We start from the raw sequence: 21,473 nt of genomic DNA, 5'->3' as shown, positions 1-21,473 counted from the left end.
CTGTTTCAGCATCTCACCACCCTCGCAGTAAATAATTTCTTCCTAATATCTAATGTAAACCTACCCTCTTTCAGTTTAAAGCCATTCGCTCTTGTTCTGTCACTACATGACCTTGTGAAAGGTCCCTCTCCAGATTTCTTGTAGGCCCCTTTAGGCACTGGAAGGCTGCTATGAGGTCTCCCCTGAGCCGCCTCTTCTCCAGGTTGAACAACCCCACCAAACCCAGTAATGGTTAGTTTAGTGCCTTTTTCAAACCTTTCAATCAAATGTCAGTATTTGCCATAAGCAAGAATATGGATTAGAGAGATTGCCATGTTTGGTATAGCAGCTCACATACTTTCACATGCACAGTGATGAATGCCCAAATTGGAGCCGGCAATGGCACGAGATGTTTGTGTGTGAGTTTGTTGGTGGTTTACAGGATCATGGCTTTCACCTTACCCTGCCGGTCTTTTCAGTGTAGACCAGAAACCCTTCTTGGCAGGCGCGCCGCTTGCCATGTCCTCGTGTGAAAGGCACCACACCGGGGCAGCGCTGGAAGATAAGGTGCAGATAACTTCCCCAGCCCAGAAGGGAGCAGTGTGATAAGCCTCATCAGGCATTTGCCTTCCACAGTGCATCCTTCAGTTAGGGTGTCTTCTTTTAGAGAGATTCCATAGTACGAAGCATTAATTGTGGTAAGTAAATATTTCTGAACCACCTCCCGGATGCTCCTTTAACGCCAGCATCCCGCAGCAGGCAGGGCCGCTTGGCGAGGGTCAGCCCATCGCTCCGTCCCCGCAGCAGAAAATGCTCCCTTTAGGCGGCGTTTCCGCGCCGGCTCATTCCCTCCGAAGCGCCCATATCGCCGCCACCGCCCTCCCTGCCCGACTCACGGCACAGCCACGAAACGCGACGGGAGAACTCTCCCGCTCCGCTCCTGCGGTGCCGCCAGGGCTCCGCCGCCGGCCCCAGCCCGCCGCCGGCTACCGCGAGGGGTCGCCCCGGTTCCGGGGCTGGGCTCGCTCCCGCGTCTGTTGCTATCGCGACAGAGCCCGGCCAGCGGCGTCGGCAGGGGCGACCTCGGCCGCGAGGGGGCGCCGCCGGGGGGGTGGCTGCGCGGAGCGGAGCGGAGTATGGGCAGCGTCCTGAGGAAGAGTAAAGCCGTGCAGCAGGCGCCCGGCCCCGGCATGGCGCGGAGGGGACCGGCAGGTAGGCGGCAGCGGACGGATGGCTCCCGGCGGACAGTGGTGCTTGACAACGGGGCGGTGGGCTCCGGGTGCGGGAGGGCGGCCGAAGACTTTGGCTTCCCCGTAGAAACACTCGGGAAGTCGGCGCAGGGCGCTGGTGGGCCCGCCCCGTGGGTATTCTGGGTATGGAGGTACAGCGCTGTAAAACAACTTTCATGTGCCTTAAGGTGGTGTGACTACAGACCCGCGCGCGTTAGTTACCTGTTCCCAAACACAACATGTGGCGGTGTCTTTTCCTCTGACTTTACCTGATTTGAGGCTGACGTGGATGGCAGAGGGTCTGCTCAGGGCTGTGCGGATCATCTCCCGGACACCAGCAAGAGAGGAGCTGCGTAGTGTAGGTCGGGGTACGGGCTCTGCCGGGCTGTGCAGTGGGTGCCTGGAGGGAGACGGTGGCCAAGGAGGGAAGAACATCTGGAATTAGGTGGGAGCTGAAAGGCCCTCTGGTCCATACAGGCAGTCTCTTTACCAGGATCGAGACATGTCGTTGCAACAGCAATTGGCAAGTTTGTGTTTCATCTATCTGCTTTGCACCTCTTCAGAGTCGAAACATTAGCCTCTGATGCTCCTTGGATATAGTATTAACTGTATTCTCACTGAGTCTGTAAGACCCAGCACAAAAAGAGAAATAATGAGCTTGAAGTAATGAGTGCCTGAAAATTAACCTGCGCTTACATCTGGTGGTGTACAGCAGTTCTGTGTAAATGAAAACACTCTCAGGATGTAGTATTTCATTGAGTATCTACTATTGAAGGCATAGTAGTTTTCAACTCTACCAGATCCTTGGGAAAGAGGTGTGTTTTTAAAGATATTTTTTATATGCAGTAATTTGAAAACGTTGAAGCTAAAGCACCTTGGTAGCTCTAAGGTATGATACAATATTCTAAGTTATCTTGTGCAGAATGGAAATTGTCAGAGACTTTGCAAACAAAGAATAATGATGCCTGTGCAGTAACAATTTGTGTGAGGCAGAAGCACAGCAGGAGTTGGCAAATACAAAGGTGAGGCTTATAACAGTTAAAACTAATGAAATAGGCTTAGTGTTATGGCTCCATATTGCTTAGTATCTTTTAATTATACCAACATAAAATCTTCGAGTCTGAGTCAGGAGCCTGGCATTGGAAGCACTGGGTGTTCCTTGACCCTAACAGGAAGGACTGGGCAAAAAGAAGACTCTCAAACGATTGTTCAAAGAGGCCAGTTGTCCTTGCGCTTCCAGGGCAGTGCAGAGCCCCGAGACTTGTTGGGTTTAACGCACAACAGTGCCCTTACCTAATGCTGCCTTCTGATTTAGAAATCCCCGATTTAGCTTTAAATCAGATGCTGAAAGCTAGGCAGGTATGGGAGCACAGAGTCTGGGGCAGAGCTCCATAGCAGTATATCTGGCTATGGAGTTATACCCAAACCTGGTTCCTCTAGACAACGATATGCTGCTGACCCAAACTCAGAACTGAAGCTTGCATCTTAACGAGCTTTTTCAGCCCTGTGAAGCTGACTCATTTAGGCTAAATGACTTAAACCAAAGTCCAAACAATATGTTCTTTTTATATGCTCTGCTGTATCTTTGGTTCTTCAGTTTAAGACATTACTGCTCGCTGCTGCCCATTCTACAGCTCTGGCAGCATCTTAAAGTAGTTCTCCAGGAAATTTGGTTTAAACTGTGACGTCAAGGTTTTTATTTCAGCATCTAGGCAGTTGTGCCTCTGGGGTGGTTGCGTACCAGTGGGTTATTATCTGTAACCCAACGCCCACTTCCTGAAGGAACAAGTCAAAGTTTTTATATCCATCAAGAACAAGAGATGAGTTGTGGGTGCTGCGGAAGAGGCTAAATAGACGATTAAACCCAAATAATTACAGAGATGCAAGTAGACATACATAATTTACTTTAAAACTGAAATATAATTCAGAAAAGCTAGTCACTCATTGTTTAACAGACTTTAAAACATGAACAATCTCAAATTAACCCCTTTCCATAGTTAGTCATATCAGGCAGTAGGATTTGTTTAATATCTACATACATTTTTTGGACAAAGCATATTTAAACTGATGTGTGTAGGAGGAGGAAGAAATTGGTCTGTTCCTAGCTGTAAGAATTTCTTAATTACTCTCTGGGTCTATTCCCACTCTTCCATCATTTTGTCAATGGGAATAATAAATTCAGAGTTACTAATTTGCTGTGAGATCTAAGAATGTTTAAAAAGGCAAAGGGTAGGAAGCTGGTGATGAGGGAAGCTGGCAATGAGCAAAACTGGAAGGAAAATGGTGGCTAGCACAGGAAAAAGTAAAAACATGAAGATAAAGTACTTACATGTATTTTGCATAACTGTTAAATACGTTCTTCTGTCCTTAGCTTGTGCTTTCAAAAAGGTTATCCTACAATTTTCAAATAGCATTCAGTTTACTTCAACAATTACATTTTGCATATGCAGTATTTATGACATTTTGTAGCTGTAAAGGTATGAAAACTGCCAATAACTCAGAACATAATGCTTATACTGACTATATTTTGTTGCTGTTGTTTATTTATCTCCACACAGCTTTAGTTTTCAGTATTATAAACATGCTTTACTGCAGAATTAAGGTAGCCTGGGTTGCAGGTTTTGCTTTATAAAACATACTGTTTATTTCTGTGGGACTCGACCTTGGTATAACCTCAAGTGATGCTTTTCTTCCCTCCAGATCCTCATACTAGTTAAATTTTAAGAGCAGTTGTGTTTTAAGTTCAAGTAGACTTTCACACGTGAAGTTGCTTTGCTCCTTTCAGGACTGGGCACCTGGGACACGCTCACTAGTGGGCCTGGAATTAAATTTGGGTTGGATTCTACAAAGTGAACTAACAAAGCATGGTTAAAATCACCGCTCCTCATTTTTAGTGCTTATATATAATAGCCCCTGAAAACAGCGTAACTGTGAGGTAGAATAACAGAGGGTTTAACTTTGGTGACCCTAGTTCTGTGCTTAATTACCAGTGATAATTAAGTTGCATTGACATTTAGGTATGTATCTGAGTAATGAGGCCCCAAATATTTGTATTTTTGCAGTATTTCCTGCAGATGTTTTGACCATATAATTTACATGTGAATTGCCCAGGTGTAACAATAACAGATGCGTCATATCACTCTTTGTGGAGAGCAGTAGAGTGGACTTGACTCCTCGAGGTGGCATCGTGGTTGCCCATGTCCTTCCTCTGCCCTTGTTCACAGTTACGCCGCCCCCTTGATTTCTCCTGTGAACAGGAACAGTGCTTAGCCCTAACAGTGTATGGTACTCATCCCCCTTTTTTCCAGTCCATTGTTATGGTTTCTTTATTTTCAAGACTTCCTTGAAGATAAAACTTCACTGCTTGCTCCTGTCTGAAGGGTCCTCCTCAGCTAAGCCCGTTGTGGCCGTCCTTTGGTAGGGTGTCTTGCTGTTGTTTTGGTTGTGCCTGTAGAAAGCAAACCAAATTCCAGATAAAATTGTACACTGTGGCTTATCCAGTGTGCTGAATTGGTAACTTCTTTTTCCACAGGTTTAAAATGAGTACACTTTACCACTCCTGTCTCCTGAGAAAGTTTTATCTTTGATGTCACCTCCGACTTTGATCTGGTTTTTGATACCTGCCAGTTGTAATGCAGCCGCCTTCCAGTCTGTAGCATCTTGACTCGTATTTCCTGTGAAATTCTTTTCCAGTGCTTGTTCATGTTTTCATCATCCGTCCTTGTCAGTAACTTCCTTTCTTGAATGTGGTGTCACAGTGTAGGTCTTCCTCACAGAGCCGTACTCTTAACTTGCCATGCTATATTTGACACCATCTCTTTTTCCTCATCTTCAGTTTGATCTGCTGTTTTTCTTCCAGAAAGCTCACAGCTGTTGCTTTCTTAGCATATTGCCTTTCCTATATATTCTCTTTGTGCCTTGTAGTGTTGATTATGTAGTCGGACTCATTTATGGTAAACCCTTTGGAACTGGGTGACTGGGAGGTAATTTTTGGCTGTTACGACAGTATCTGACCTAGCACTTTTATTTGCATATGAGATACAAATGCAAAGGGAAGAAGTAAGTAAAGCATGCAAATACTTATATTTCCATAGAAAATAATAATAGCTTAGCCTAGTGTAGTCTTAGCTTTTCTTAAAGATCTGCTAATGAACTATTTTTTACATAGTGAACTGAGATACCATCTCATTTCATCTTCTACTCTAGCAAACTTGCCTGTTTTACTTGTTGAGTCAGCTGCTTGGAGAAGAAGGTGTTGTTTGCCATGGTCACCTCACCTGCACCATGGTGTTGCATCCCCAGTATGATGGGAAGGAAGCTCTTAACTTCCTTAACTCCTCCACTGTTTGCACAGCCTGACACAAAGCAAGCGTATCTCCAATTCTAGCTCGCAGAAGTGTAACATATTTACTGTTTTCCACCCATCTTTCACAACTGTTTCGAGCTAGACCCTTGTCAGAACCTCTGTGTATCACTAAGGTGACAAGACAGTTTGTAGGGCAGTGTCCTGTTAGGCTACCCTGCTTCACTCACTTCATAGAAATGCTGTGTCATTCTTTGTTGGGATACTGCAAGCAGGATTAAATTGTTCTGACCAAGTCCTTTTGTTTTTGAGAGACAAGGAACTTTGATTACTCTGGACTAAAATGAGTGGGTCTTCCTCCACCCTTAAAAAAGCCCTGCTTGGGCAGGGAAAAAAGTCACAGGCTTCTGAGCTAAGTACCCAAGTACTTTCCATGATGCAATATCTGCCTTAAACTTCATGCCCGTTCTTGGATATAACTTGCAAAAAGCTTGTTTTCCTTTAACTGTGTTCTCTGTTAATACTGACTTGTTTGACAAAAACCATGATCACGTGAGAGCTGTTTTCCACCTTTTATTTTTTTTTTTTTATGTTCTCTGTGACTAAAATGCAACCCTGATTACAAAGAGATGTGTGGGAATATATAAATGGCTTTAGTTGTGGAAGAGACAATAAAGGCGTGGCCAGTGGCAGTGGGGACTAATGAATGGCACCTGCACCAGGAGATCCTGTTCCATCCCTGCTAAGTACTGCTTTACCTCTCTGTGCCTCAGGTGCCACACTTGTTCAGTTGTGGCTGCTGCTGCTTCCTTCTCCTGTCAGAGAGTTATTTATTTGCTGACCAGGAAAGAAAAAAAAAATGTAGCATGAGAGTATTAATCACAGTTTGTGGGAGCCACAGGTTTGTGTGTTGGCCACAGGAATTTGAAGAAAAAACAGCAGGATGCTCAGCTTTTTCAGGTCATCCCAAATGAAGGGTGAGCCAGTATGGAAGGCACTGTGAGCATGATACACCTACAGGTAGTCATACCAGAAATCAGCTTCCTTTGCTTTGATTTGGGTTAGACAAAGCATTATAATAATATGGGTAAATCCAAAAGCAACAGCAGCTTTTGAAGGGAATAGACAAAAAGCCATGTTAAAATTATCAGTATTGTAAGATGATATTTTCCATAAAGATAAATCTTTGTGTGAGCTGTGACAGCTTTTACTATAGGTCCAGAGACAGAGAAACTTTAAATTAAAAGTTTTTCATAACGTAGTCAACTTAGTTCACAATGAAATAAAGTGAAAAATGGAAGAGGTCAAAGATACCTAAATAATTTAGCCTTACCTGCCTTTTTACTGAGGAAGAGATGATCTGAAGTTCACCTTTAATTTACATATCTTGTTCTGTTTAAGCCAGTAGATTTTGTACTGTAGATGTTATTGAAATATTTGAGGTCAGCATGTGATGTTATGCATCCCTGTTAGTGCTAATTAGAGCAACCTGGCTATTTCCTATATGGTTTGCTGTAAACAATTACATAAGAGTAATGGCTGAAGACTTTCTAGGGCAAGTACCAATTGTCTGATACTGCTAAGGACTTCGGTGGCGATAGCACTACCAGGAAGGTCTGTGAGAAAGCCTGGGCTTGTTGCAGTGAGGTCTCAAGTTCTATAATTATTATGGCAGAAACATGTCTTATAGGACTTTTCATAACAAGACAAAGAGTACAGTGATACCCTGGTTGAAGTCAATAAAGTGAAATACCCTTTCATATTATGGTTGGACTTTCATGGTAGCTGCAGGGATGCCTGGAAAAGGAAAAAAAAATGTCTGCGAGTAGGAGTTACTTTTTTTCCTAGGAATTGAGGCCAGTTTCAGAACCCTTTTTTCAGACTATCAGGATGCAACAGGTTATAAGCTTGAGTGCCTGGTTGTATAGAAGCTGAGAATGAGGTATTTCAGTTTTGAGCTCCTTGCCCTACATTAGCAAATCTTCTCATTCTTGGAGCTTGGTAGATTGGAGCCCAAAACACAGTCTTGAGTGAAAAGCAGGTTGGAGGATGTTGCTGAGTCATAGTCATATGTTTATTAGAAGATTGACCTGAAAGGTGTGAATTTTGTCACTTAAGGCCTTTGAGTGGGAGCTTTTCCATTGAGTATGGAGAGTTTTGAATCAGGCCCTCAGATGTCACTTGAAAGTTTGCCTTTCGTTTGATCTGGCATTCGTCAGTGTTTCTTCTTTGGCTTGCTTTGGTTTTGTAATTCCTGCCCTGCTATGTAAGGCTTAGATTAAAAGTTCACAGTAGATTTTTATTGTCCTTTGAGAAAACAGCACTGTGAAGCTTCCTATTATTTTCTGCCTTTTCAATGTGTTAAACTGCATTTCTTTTGCTGACAATGATGAGGCTTTTTTTCTGCTCTGACTTGAAGAACTTTAACACTTAGGATGAAAAGTTTCCAGAAGAAAATTTGTATCTACATGTTTTGCCAGTTATAAAAATGCATTTAAATGCCTTTTATGCACAAATAGTTGTGGTAAAAAAGGATTTATGTTTTCATGGAGATAGATGTTTTGGAGTAACACCAAGAACTACAATCCAGGACTGTGTTAACAGAAATCTGTGCCAAAGCAGAGCCTACCAGTTTCTGTTTCCATACCCTGTTTCAAGTAAGGGCAAATTTAAGTTATTCTGCATTATATCTTGATCCCATTCAAGCTATGCTTTATTTAAACGGAAGAAGTCTTAAGCTCTTAAGATACGATTAAGAGCGGATTAACAAGAATGCAATGAAAACTAAAGCACTTTGGAGCAACACATTGAACAAATGTAAGGAATAACACAAGAAAATTTCCGATTTCTTAGGAAAATGCACTTTACTGTTTTACTTGTCAGTGTTGAAGCTTGGTGTTTTTTTGAATTTGAGAATGAGTGTTGTATTTTAACTCCAGCTGGCAGCGAAGCACCATGCAACCACTGGTTTATTCTCCGCCAGTGGCATGGAGGGGTTTAAGTGAGAAAACTCAGGGGTTGAGATGAAGACAGTTTAATAGGTAAAGCAAGAGCTGTGTGTGTAAGCAAAGCCTCAGGTTTCCATTCCTTCACAGGTTTGTCAGTTCAGCTGATCGTAAGGTAGCCTCTGGCATGGATCTCTACATGATCCAGGCTGGAAGTGTGTATTTAAAAGGCTTGTTTTTTTCCCCCTTGTCGTAATCTGAATGATATAATGGCCAGTTGATACCATTAATTCCAAATGTTTGAGTTTGTGCAACAGAGGAAGTAGTGACCTGTGTTGAAAAGAAAGAAATGAGCAAATCTAGGAGAAGGAAGAGCTGAAAGTTTCTCCACCTAAAAAGTTCACTTGAGCATAAGGTAAACGTTCATCATCATATGAAATAGCCCATACTTCTCGGGTGCCTGAAGATAAGGGTGTAAAGCAAATTCCATGCTTGTTCCTTAGCATTACAAAATTGGGGGCATCTTCTGAACTACTGGAGTAGACGAAGCTATTTTTTGATTACATAAGAAATGTGAAGTTTGTTCTTGTTGATAATGTCCTGTGTGGTACAGAAAATCTAGATAAATCAGTGAAGACATTTGCCTTGAAGTGCCGTTTACAGACCTTCATGACAAATGGTTGAAGGGTAGGTGCTTTCCATGGTTCCCCACATTGTGTCTCGGCAGTCTGTTGGATCCCTGTGCGGATGCTTTTGCAGAGTAAGGCAATTCTTATCCTGGAGCAGTTCTGTTCATGAAGCTATTCTATGCTTTTGTGGTCATGTTCCTGCCTGGTCAAGGCCTTCTGAAATGGATTGTGCCTTTTTGCTCCTCTGCCAGAAGTTACACAACCAACAGTCAAAAGTTCAGAGGCCTTGGTACCAGGGAGGACTTTGATTTGTGAGGAAGCTCACTCCCAATAAGGAAGGATATGGATTAAAAATACCATAGTTGTTTCACTGTTTGTTTGGTTTTGGGGGTTTTTCCCTGCTCAAGAAGGGTCAGTCAGGCTTAGTGTAGTCTGCTTCAGAAATGGATTCAAGTAAACGCTAAATAGGTGGGGTTTTCCACTGGTTTAACAAGCTGCTAAGCAAATCTGGAGTTTTGCTGCTACCAACAAGAGAAATGTTGCTGCCTTCTCTTCCTCTCTGCTGTTCAATATGGGTATGCCTTCTGCCTGACACCAGCTGTGGAGCTCACAGGACCCTTCCCTGAGCTTGTTTGGCTGGTGGGAAACTGTCCACATCTTTTCTTCTCCTGGGTTAGTTTTCTCCTAGGTTAGTGAGTTGGTTTAGCTCATGTAAGGGTTTTTGGCTGCCAGAGCTGGTGCCAAGTACCCAGACAGCAACACAAATTAAAAACCTAGTGTGGGTAGGCTTGTCCCCTTTTGATAGTAGTGATTAGTTAGATTGGTTCACCACACATCATGGAGCACTTTGCAGGTCATAGGGGAGATAGCACTCAACAGCCACCACCTTTTAGATTGGGATGAACAAAAACCAAGGTGGTGCTAGGGCAGGGTAAGAGCCTCACTGGATCTTCCTGCAGTGGTTGTGAATTCCTGCAGATGTGCTTAAGTAACACTGATGCTTATGGACAGAGAAAGCCCTTGCCACTATGTCTGAGGATTATCCAGAGTGGCTCCATGGCCCAGGTTCTCCTACACTACAAAAAGGTGTCTGCTGATTGATTTCTGGGAAGTATTGATTCATCAGTGGGGGTTATTGTAATTGCCGTTAATGGCTGGAATTTTATGGAGAGCAAGCATGTGACGCACAGAGCACTTTCTGCTTTGTCATCCTGCCTGTGGCAGGTTGCCCAAACCAGCAAGGGAGAGGCCCCTTGCAGCACCTGCATGCAGACTCTTTCAAGTCTCTGCCAGAGGTTGCCTTTGGGGTTTGGGGCTATTATTAAAGCTTGGCACTTCTAGCACAGACCTACCTGAAAATAATTAGAGATGTTTATATAAATACCTGTGCTGGAAAACGGCTAGATTTTCATCTCATTGAAGATACAGCTTTAGGTGAACATTCCTGAGGCTGTTCAGACTTGTTACAGGAAAAAAAAATACAAGGCTTCAGTTGCTTCAGGTACATGCAGGACTGTAGCTTTGATAATATACTGAAGAAAACTGTTCTGCATTGAGAAGATTGTGACCAGCATTCAAAACCTGTGTCCCTGCTTTTCTCTTCATATGCATGTGTATATACACAGATTAATTCCTACATCCCTTTCTCAAGCTAGAATAGGCCAGTTATTATCCATCATTAACATTATGGCATAACAATTCTGATCTTCAAACCCCTTTACCAACATCAGCAAAGTACCCTTCCCAAGACCTTTGTAAGATAAAGGAATATTATCACCAAGTTTCAGAGAAGAAATCTTAGATGATGAAATTGCAGCACAATTTTCAGTGATTGCCTTTAGGCTTGTGTGTTTGTGTGAATGCTCCTCAGGTTTGTGGGCTCATTGCCCAAGGAATGTATACGCATTCGGTATGGCTGTTTAAATATGTGCACGTGTCAGAGTTTGCTCATTGATGCTAGTCGTGCAGTGCAAAGTATGTATGTGATTAAGTACAAGCATGTACTGACCCATTTAGTGGAAATTCAGCTTAAGATAACTCAGAGTTATGTGGATGAAGGCAGAGATGATAATGGGTTGCAATAAAATATTAGATTTTCTTCTTTTTTTTTTTTTTCCCATGCCATATCAAATAAAGTGTCACCAGTGTTCAATGCCAGGTTGGATGGGGCTTTGAGTAGCCTGGTCTAGTGGGAGGTGTTGGAACTTGATGAGCTTTAAGTTTCTTTCCAACCCAAGCCATTCTATGATTATATGTGTAAAGATGTACTTTTTTCCTTTCTGCTAATATGCTTAAGCTTTCCTCCAATACATATATAAAATCAGCTATGACCAGTGGGCAAACAGATCTTTTGCAGACTTTGAATACATTTGTTTAGAGGATTTCATAGTATGAGCGATACTGTATGACAGGAATTAGGTGGGCAGTGCATGGAAAAAACAGTTATATCAGTAAATTGAACAGGAAGAAGTTTGCAGGGAGCTAATTGCAGGAGAAAAATAAAAGCTTTTAATTCAGTTTAAAAAGTACAATACTGAAAAAAATACAGCAGATCAGCATGAAAAAAAATCCCTTTCTGGGCAAGAAAGGTAAAAACAATAATTCTGCTTTAAGACTGAAGTTTCAGGATTAGCCCCAGCAAATCTTATTTCCTTGCTTTGTTCCAGGCATGTTGTTAGATTGGCAGAAAGTACTGAAATCTCAGCCAAGTCTTGTATGGGATTTTATTAAAGAGAAAAATATAGCAAGTCATCCTAACGTTGCAAATGACTCATCAGTAGCCTTAGGAAACGCTCCCCCGAGACAGGCATGCTGCTGAAGAGGAAACGATGCAGCTGCCAGGCCACTCCCCCAGACAGTTTCCCTTGAGGAGCGCAGCCTTCATAAGGGAGGTCTCTCCAGACACTACGTTATTTTACTCTTTATTTCACAGAGGGAGCACAGAAGCTGCAAGAAGGGCAGCACCATGTAACGGCAGAAGGTTCACAGCCATTTGGTTTTGTACAGGAGGAGCAAATAGAAGAGGATGAGAAAACTTTAAAGGTAGGTAGAGGTATGCTTTAAAGTCTGATTTAGTTTTGACATTGAAAAATAATGAGAGTGTAGGCTTTCTTTTTAAAATTGTAGTTCTTGGGAGAAGAATGGAGGAGATCCATGGTCAGGATGGGATCGTGCTCATGAATGACTTTCCCCAGTAAATGGAATGTGGAACTTTTCCTTGTTGCCACTCCAGAGCAGGATTCTGGGAGGTGGTTTCAAAGGGGAAGGCTGTAACGTACTTTGATCTGAACATTAAGAATGATTATGAAGAACTAATGAAAAATGAACCAAACAGTAGGGAATAAAAGCTGAAGTTTCTTAATCCATGTGAAAACAGGAAGCATTTTTCTTAAAAAAAAAAGAAGTAGCGTGATACAAGTAGTGATCGAAGCAAATTTTATGAGTAGGTGTTGTGGTTTCTCTATATGCATCATAAAGATCCCGTTCTTAGTAGTTGGGTCTAATGACTGTGTGGGACTTAGTCTGCACTTAAGTTTCACATCATGATGTTGCCACTGAGCAAACAAGGTGTGCATTGGGAAAGAATAGCACACCTTGTCTAATTCTGTGTCCCTATATGTGAGTAATGTGAAACTGCATATCATAATGCAACATGTGCTCCTTTTGGCTCTTGGTCTGCAGTAGGAAGTTTAAGCCTGGCCAATGGCCATGTTGGAAAACTAGAAAAAAGGGGAACTGAGCGCAGTGATTCAGTGGTAGGGTTATGTGTTTGGGTGGTGGAGCGAGAGAAGAGGAAGGAAGATGAGGTATTTTTGGATGTTTTCACAGCAGCCGCGGGTGTTTTCTAGGTTTTGTTTCTACTATTAACATCCTACCCAGGGTTATGAACTACTATTAAAATATGACTTTCTACAGGTAGATGCATAGCCTGAATTTCTGCTGGCATTGCTGTGTAACTTGCTGGAGGGATAGAGGATATTTGCCTGTGGTGGCAGCAGTCTCTAGGATAGATGCAACTATACTTGAAGAGAAGGAAGGAATAATCTAACTTCAGAGGAAGGCGGCAGTAGAATGGGTTAAGCACCAAGTTGCTTAATGCAAAACAAAAATAAGATTAAAATAGAAAAGAAACTTCACTGGGGTTTTGTGTGGGTTTTTTGGTGGTGTTTTTTTTTTTCATTCCTTTTTTTTTTTGCTATGACTACTCCAGTAGTACTGCATCAAGTCCTACCTAGTTAGGCAGATAGAAACACTTGAATAAAAATTGAGCAGATTTGTGGAGTGAATAAGTATGGATTTCTTAATTTACTTTTTTGGTCCTGAAAGTTTTGTTATTATTTTAGTTGATACTCACAGATATACACCAGCTGAGGAGTCTGATTTTTACTCACTCCAGTCTTGTCCTGCAGTTGGAGAGGTGCTGAGAATTTTGTCAGCCACTCCAAAGGCTTGAAGGTCCAAAAGCCAGATAAACCAGAGGTTCACAAATTAAGTACAAAGGCTCATTTTGAAAAGAGTATATGAAGACAGTGCAATGTTCTTCATGGCAAATAGCTGTCAAAATGCATTTTAGCACTTGTGGGTTGTTCTTCTGTGGTAGTCATGTGATTAAAAAAATTAAACCTCTTGTGAAATTGTAATGATCACACTTGATCCATTTGATGCCAAAGTTAGTTACAGTGCTAAACTAACACACTAATAAACACAGGTGTGTTACAAAAATGTAGTTTTCAGAAATTTTCTTCTTCATCCAGTTCTGTTCAGTTGGTAAGACTGATAATTGCATATTATCACAGTGTTGTATACGGTTGTCGTATTTGCCTCCTAATACATGCAGGAAGAAAGGAAAAACACTAATTAGGAAAGGCCAGGGCAGATGAAAAGAATAAAATAAATTGGCAGAATACCTGTGTCAGAAGAGATGTATCTCAACCTGGAGTACAGAGTTTGAGGAGGCACTAGAGTTGTGTTGATGCGGAAAACTAAGCTCTGCAAGGAAACCCAGGGATCCAACAGTCAAGAAAATTCATAGTTTAGTATCTAGTAAATTCTGAGTGATTCAGGGATGAATTAAGAAGGTGAAATTTTTAAAAACTAATTAAAAGCAGAGCTCAGAAAATTCAGATGCACTTATGTTCTCTTAGCACAATATTTGCTGATGAAAATACTAGTTTTTGAGCTGTGTGGGTAGTGTTTCATTGTTCCCTAATCCTTTTTATTTTCCATGTTCCAGGCACATAAGGAAGGTAGTCTTCGAAAACAGCAAGAAATGAATGGGCATACGGCGGTGCCGCATTCCTACGACTATGATCTCATTGTCATTGGTGGGGGCTCTGGTGGTCTGGCAGCTGCCAAGGTATGAGAAAGAAAATACAGATTTATACTTGCCTTATAAGTAGGTGGATGACATCCTCAACATCTTGGATCTGGGTATCTTTAACACTGTAGAGACATAATGTTTGTACATGATCAGTGGGATTTCTTTTGAGGTTAGCCCCATTTTTACAATGGTATTTTCCTTATGTTTTGGAGCAGGAAAGTATAAAAATGGTATACTTCTTAATAGAATGAAACTTTGTCCCCGCTAATGGGAAATGATGCTATTGGAAAACAGCAGGTAGGTATCTCAACAGTGTTTATTAGTAGTTGAATTAGAATTCAACTCATAATTGAAAAAGTTTTAAAAACTATTCAAAGTGAATATTGGGGGGTTTCTAGTTTTATCTGAAAGTAGTAGCTGTTCAGAAATAGTTGTGAATGTTGTTTTAATTTTTGACAATCAGGGAAATTTTGTGATTTGTGAGCTTGTATAGTTGCATAAATGGAGATTTTGCCTGTACAGAGTTAGGTTTTCACCCTTCATTTCTAGGGCCTGGTACTTCCTGTCTGTAGCCAAATAATTTATGATTCTCAGTTAGGGTATTGCTTTTAGAAGCATATTCAGAATTAATTAAGAGAATCCAGAATGGTGCAGAATATACCAGTTCTTAGGGTTGTCATTATCCCAGATACTTGAAACTTGCTGAAATTTAATGTAAGACAGTAACTTTCCTTTACATCAGTAGTTAGGCATATTGCACCTCTTCTCGCTGTGGTAGAATGAACTATACAGAAGTGAATTCTGTGTTCTTAGAAATAATGCTATTTTGTTGCTCAAGACCTGAGACTGGATTATTCCTCCAGACAGATAGGAGGCATTTCTTCCGTTCTGAAGAAGTGAAGGAAGTAAATTGAGGAGTGAAAGAAAATGAGGACACTATTTCAGCATAGAATTGGATTCATACCAAATCTCAGTCCCTTAGAAGAACTGTTATAATGGAAAAGTGTGGTGCTAAGTGGTGGATTTTAATATGCTATCTGTCCATGATCTATTCCAGTAATTTACTACTTTCACATCAATAGGCACACTGTTGTCATGGAGTAGGATGGAAGAGAAGATCTTCACTATGAGGGCAGTGAGACTTTGGAACAGGTTGCCCAGAGAAGCTGTGGCTGTCCCATCCCTGGCAGTGTTCAAGGCCAGGTTGGACGGGGCTTGGGAGCAACCTGCTCTAGTGGACGGTGATTGCCCAGCCCATGGCGGGGCGTATTGTAACTAGGTGATCTTTAAGGTCCTTTCCAACCCAAACCATTCTGTGATTCTGTGACCTATAAAAATTCTGGTATCCTGCAAAGAGAGGCAAACACTGGTTTTCAGAGGATGGGGATGTTTTAGCATAGAACAGAGTAACTAGTAAAAGGGAGCTTGCAGTAGTGCAAAACCAATCTGTAGTAATCAAAAGCCATCTGTTGATGTTTCCATAAGGAGACTGCTCTGCTTTGTTGTATACGTATGTTAGGTTATGCAGCTACAGCAGTGATGTTTATTGCATCATTTTTAAGCTGTGGGGCAGGAAAGGTATGTAGCTAGGAAGATAAATTGCCTTATTTCTTCAATTCAGAGTTTAAAGTGTATTGCTTATTAGTGTTCTCAAGTGATTGTAGAGTAGAGCAGGAGATGGTAGGGCAATAAAGTCACTCTAAGAATAATATGTGTATTTCAAATCAATTTCACGAAGCTGAAGTCAAACTGGTTTGCACCTGTAAACTTGTGACTTACTCAGATCTTTTTTGTGAATTAACAGTGCTTTGCAAAGCAAAACAAAATGGGGGGAAAAAACCCCAACAACTGCACAACTCTTATACCAAGTTCCACATATCTACAGTGAGGTGTGCAGCAGTTTATCTAGGTTGATTAAATGTGCGCTTTTCAGTATGACACGTGCAGCTTTGTGTGCATATCTTCCTTTTCCTCTCTGTATTGTGCTCAAGGTTGTTATTTTGGAGGCGTGTCTCCACGGTGAGTGCAAATGTCGCCAAGCTGACTTTGTGCAATCCACTGCAGATGCAGGCCGAAGTGTTAGGCTCTTACTATCAGTTCACACAGGACATCTTCAGCCTTAAGCAATCTTGTTGTGCTCATGCAGCACTGCACTTAACCCAGTAAGGTTTGAAAGCCTGCAGGGCAGGTTTTGTTACTGTGGGCGTATCATTCTGCAGAAGTGGTTGTATCTGCTTGTGATCTCTGCTGAGGTGGCAAAACAATGCTGTGTTGTACTATGTGAGCGTATAGCTGAGTGTAAGCTTGGGAATCCATTCATTCTACTTAGTTAACACTAGTAAAGCTCTTCTGAGCTGTGTGTAAGAGTTGTCATTATAAAGGAACATCAATAACATGTCTCAGTCCCTAAGCACCTTCCTGAGGAACTTTCTCAGAGGTGCTGCTGATGGATAGAAGTTACCCTCTTGACCAACTTTGACCTTTATCAGAAGCAGATCCAGTGCATCAATATTTTCAAAAGGTGTCTACAACCTGCATTATTTGAAGTATGATTTGTATTTTGTGTGAAGTGAGATGCATTTCAAATTGAAATTCTGATTGTGAAGTGTTTGGATTAACAAGTATTACTGGTAAAGTAATGCTAAATGCTGCCTAGCTCCTCCCAGACCAAACCCAAGGCCTCAGGGTAATATGCTGTGCCTCTACTTGTCATTGCTTGCATTTCTAAGAACTCATCATGTGATGCAGCAAAGTTGTGGTTACTCTAAGTATTAAAGTTATTTTGCTGCATCTCACGGGGGAATCCATTGTTGTTGTTTCTCCACTATGTAGTACTTAAGTGTTTTTCTGTGGTACCAGTTATCACTGTCGATTTTTGCCTTTTTCTTTAAAAGCACAAAGAACAATGGGATCAGTATAAAAATTCCAGTTTTCAATACCATTTACACACATTGACTGTAGGTTTGCTAATGAAACTTCTCAGGAGAAATAACATGAAATAAGCATCACTTTTCTAGTCTGAATGAAGTCTGCACAGTAAAGTAAACTTGCCACAGGTTGTCTAGCTTGAAGAGCAAGAGCTGATCCTGATAACTACAGATTGTACTTAAAATGAAGTGTTCCCTTCTACAAGAAAAGAAGTCTGGATGAGCACAGTTGTAACGCTTCACCACATGACTGATCATGTCATTGTGTGATGTGGTTTCAAACCAATGTTTGAGAAACCATCTTTGGAGCTAAAACTGGGTTAATGAAGAATTGGTTAAATATGTAAAAAGTAAATGGCATGTTGGGAAGTAGTGTGAAGGAACTGACAGGATGGAGAAGAGGAGGTTTGACACCCGAGTATTCTGCATATCCACTGATGCCATGCTGTGTAGCAGACCGAATGCCTGTTTTTTTTTCTTTCATCTTCTTTTCCTACTGAGTGTGCAGATTAATTCAGAAGATTAATGACTGTCTGGCTGTTCCCTTGCAAATCATTCATTATTACTTAATTAAAAGTCACAAAGCTTTTCAGCAATGCATGAAGTTATCATCTACTCACTCCACATTTAGCCTCTAATATTTAGATATGTGTCTTAATTTGTTTTGCAGGAGGCTGCCAAATATGAAAAGAAAGTGATGGTCCTGGACTTTGTCACACCTACACCTCTGGGAAACTCATGGGGTAAAATTCTCTTCATTGTAAACCTGCTAAAAAGGAGCTTTACTCAGAGGCTCTTGATTCTCCTTTGAGATAAACAACACTGATGTGAAAAACACATTCTGCTCCTTTCTCTCAGGTCTTGGAGGAACGTGTGTAAATGTGGGCTGTATACCTAAAAAACTGATGCACCAGGCAGCTTTACTGGGACAAGCCTTGCAAGATTCACGTAAATTTGGATGGCAGTTCCCAGAAGAAGGTAAAGGAGGAGAACGCTTCAGTTTTGTCATTTGTGCTGAAAATACAGAGGCTCTTTCCACAATCAGTCAAGTCCTTGTTGCAATTCAGCATCTGCTGGCCTTAACAATGTGAGGCAACTTCAGAGAGATTACATAGAAACGAAGTGCTTTTCAAGTCTAAAGCCATGACGCTTATTGCCTTGCAGCGTTTGATCTATTTATTAATAGCTTCTGATCACATTAGTATTTGGTAAGATTGCTGTGTGAATAAAAGCAGTAAGGTATTACTCTATTTCAAAATGTAACACCTAAGGAAATACCCCAGAATGTCCACTGTATAAACTTCCTGATAATTACAGGCAAGGATTTCTTTTCCCTGCCCTCAGTTGCTGTCACTACTATGTAAGAAGATGTATTTTACTTTATATTGGCTCTAATATGCATGTGTCAATAGAAATCTATAGATAATGCAGTAAGTCTAATTTTCCATGGCTTATGTCGTATCTGTTCCACTGTGACCTCTCATGTTGTCTGCATGGGTGTAATTATTTGAACTTCAGTAGTTACCCTGGGAAAAAAAAAAAGTAAGACAAAGGTGACTGGGTCATGAAAAAATCCATATGAGAAAAAGAACTGAAAAGAAGACTGAAAGATGAACCTTTCTCTTTTGTTTCTAACAGTCAAACACAACTGGATGACTATGACAGAATCTGTGCAGAATTACATTGGTTCACTGAACTGGGGCTATCGGGTTGCGCTGAGAGAGAAAAAAGTCACATATGAGAACGCATATGGAGAATTTGTCGGGCCACACACAGTTAAGGTACTCCCTAACCATGTTTGCTGGGTCTTCCTGTAGTACTTTATGAGTATAAATGCTTTTAAAAGAAAATGATTTTTCCTTTGGTAGGACTGTGAAATACTTACTTTGGACTAATACTTTGTCCGCAGGCAACAAATAAAAGAGGAGTTGAGAAGCTGTACACAGCTGAGAGATTTCTCATTGCCACCGGTGAACGACCACGATACCTGGGCATACCTGGAGACAAGGAATACTGCATTAGCAGGTAAAACCAGGGAGGAATATGAAGTCATTCACCATGTGTAAATGCTTCACCTGTAAGAGAAAGCAGTGAAGCATGAGCAGGGCTGCTTGGTTGCTGCTTTTCTTTCCTATGTAACTTTTTCTTAGGGCAGAGTAAGCACAGGAGAACAGCTATAGACAGATTTTAAGGTACAGAAAGTATTGGTGTCTCGTAGACACCACAGGATTGTGGGTGGCTGGCCAGGATGGTTCTGTCTCTGACTGATAGTAGCAGTAACTGAGAACAGCATGAATCATGTGCCTGTCCATTATAAAACTAATTCATCAGCTCTGTCCCAGTTACCCATACACCTACTTCCTCTCTGTTCCTTATGGCCTTTCAGTTCACATACCGGGTTCCCTGCGGGATAGGAACTATTATGTAGCCTTTAATTACACAATCACATTTTATTCCACTACAACATTGCAGAGAGCATCTTTGTTTAGCCTGTGCTGTTGTGGGCTGAGAAGAGACACTTGGTTTAGACTGAAATTTTTGGAGAACTGCATTGCCAACCTCTGCTTAAATACCTGCTGAGCAAGCGTGATGCCTCCATGAGTCCCTGCTTCCTTGAGAAGCCCTGGCTTTATAGTCTAGGTCCAAAGCATGGTAGAACTGACGTAACCTGGTGAAGCAGTTGAAAGAAATGGAAAGCAAGCACATAAACATGTTTTCCACAATTCCCTAGCTCTATCTCTGCCTGTTACTGCAGCTTGCATTCATTTTCTTTATTGTCTGTATATATTTCTCACTGTTTATAATGCTTTCGCAAAAGGGTAAGTCTTCAAAGAAGTGAAGATGGTATTTCTACCATAAAGGTGAACCCCTTCCTCTTCCTTTTAGCTCTTAGGAGGTAAAATTTGCAGGAAAATATATTTGAAGCAAGACTCACATTCAAAAAACCCAAGGAAACCAACCTACCTTTTTTTAACAATTTATCCTAAGTTTTTGAGGGAGAAAAAAAAAGAACAATTTTTGTGGTGATGGAAAGTTTTTGTACTCCTTTTTTTTTTTTTGGTGTGTGTGTACTCCTAATTAGAACTTTCTAATTTGTCATGTACTGATATTATATTCCAGCTGAATTCCCCCAAAATTAAATTGTTAGGTTTCTTTAGTGAGCGGGAAGAGGAATAAAGTCCTATTCTTACAGAAAAGAAATTAGATAAATAGGAAGCACAATACATCCTTGTGGTTGTCTCTAATTTTCTTCTCTTTTTTTCCCCTTCTTTCTTTTTTGCCAGTGATGATCTTTTCTCTCTGCCTTACTGTCCAGGGAAAACCCTGGTGGTTGGAGCTTCCTATGTTGCCTTGGAATGTGCAGGATTCCTTGCCGGTGTTGGATTAGATGTCACTGTAATGGTGAGATCCATTCTCTTAAGAGGATTTGACCAGGATATGGCAAACAAAATTGGTGAATATATGGAAGAACATGGAATCAAATTCATTAGGGAGTTTGTGCCGATCAAGGTAGGCCCGAAGTATTACATGACTTTGTGAGATTCCAGAATTCATTGCTTTTATTAGATGAATTAGTATATGTTGCACTCAAAATGTTGTTACTCCTGCTTATTGTGGTCCTGCAAATGTTGAATATACTTAAATTCAGAAGTTGTCCTGAAATCTGTGAGAGTTGTTGCAGGCTCATAGTTAAGCAAATATATAGTTTCCTGTAAGATCAGGGCCAGTGCATCACAAATAGTCATATCTTTCATGCTGGTTCTCAAATTCCCAGCCAGCAAATACTGCTTATGTGCCCAGGACCAGTGAGCTATCCAGAGAAGTAAATGGGGTTTAGAAGTATCCATCTGTATCCTTTATTTGGCAGAGTGATTAAATACTTGCTCAGTTTTTGTTGAATTTCGTAGAAGTACTCATGCAGTTAGTTATGTATAAGCAAATTCAGTTTGGAAAGCAGATTAGATAAATTCTGGAGCTTTTCTAATGTAAAATTGCCTTATCAAAGACTTCAGAGGGTGCTTATTTTTCTTAATGTCTTTTCACAATAATTAGTACTCAATTATTATGAAATGGGAAATAATGTATTAAGCCATTTTCAATTTGGTGTTAAGCCAGCGTGCTATGGAGTTTAACGTTTTGG

At 41.1% G+C, this 21,473-nt stretch overlaps 1 protein-coding gene across 5 annotated transcripts in view; it reads left to right on the top strand.

The window, feature by feature from the left end:
* Positions 1-1,099: 1,099 nt before the first annotated feature.
* The window catches only part of TXNRD1 (thioredoxin reductase 1), a 36,989-nt gene continuing 16,615 nt past the window's right edge, over positions 1,100-21,473 (top strand). The window contains exons 1-8 of one of the 5 annotated variants that reach the window (XM_057420560.1): positions 1,100-1,191; positions 12,018-12,127; positions 14,319-14,441; positions 18,003-18,075; positions 18,191-18,310; positions 18,971-19,113; positions 19,242-19,357; positions 20,617-20,842. In XM_057420560.1, coding sequence (XP_057276543.1) covers positions 1,116-1,191; positions 12,018-12,127; positions 14,319-14,441; positions 18,003-18,075; positions 18,191-18,310; positions 18,971-19,113; positions 19,242-19,357; positions 20,617-20,842 — 987 coding nt within the window. In that variant the 5' untranslated portion in view covers positions 1,100-1,115. Of the gene's footprint in view, positions 1,192-11,879; positions 12,138-12,211; positions 12,279-12,406; positions 12,528-14,318; positions 14,442-18,002; positions 18,076-18,190; positions 18,311-18,970; positions 19,114-19,241; positions 19,358-20,616; positions 20,843-21,473 lie in introns of those variants that run through there. The other 4 variants (XM_057420562.1, XM_057420564.1, XM_057420561.1 and 1 more) reach the window with 4 other exon arrangements.

Source organism: Pezoporus wallicus, unplaced genomic scaffold, assembly GCF_028554395.1.
Source record: "Pezoporus wallicus isolate ANWC-B61680 ecotype Strahan unplaced genomic scaffold, APGP_CSIRO_Pwel_v1 contig_2871, whole genome shotgun sequence".
In the NCBI taxonomy this organism is placed as follows: domain Eukaryota; kingdom Metazoa; phylum Chordata; class Aves; order Psittaciformes; family Psittacidae; genus Pezoporus; species Pezoporus wallicus.
Note: the sequence above shows the minus strand (reverse complement) of the source record. Positions and strands in the feature narration are given on the sequence as shown.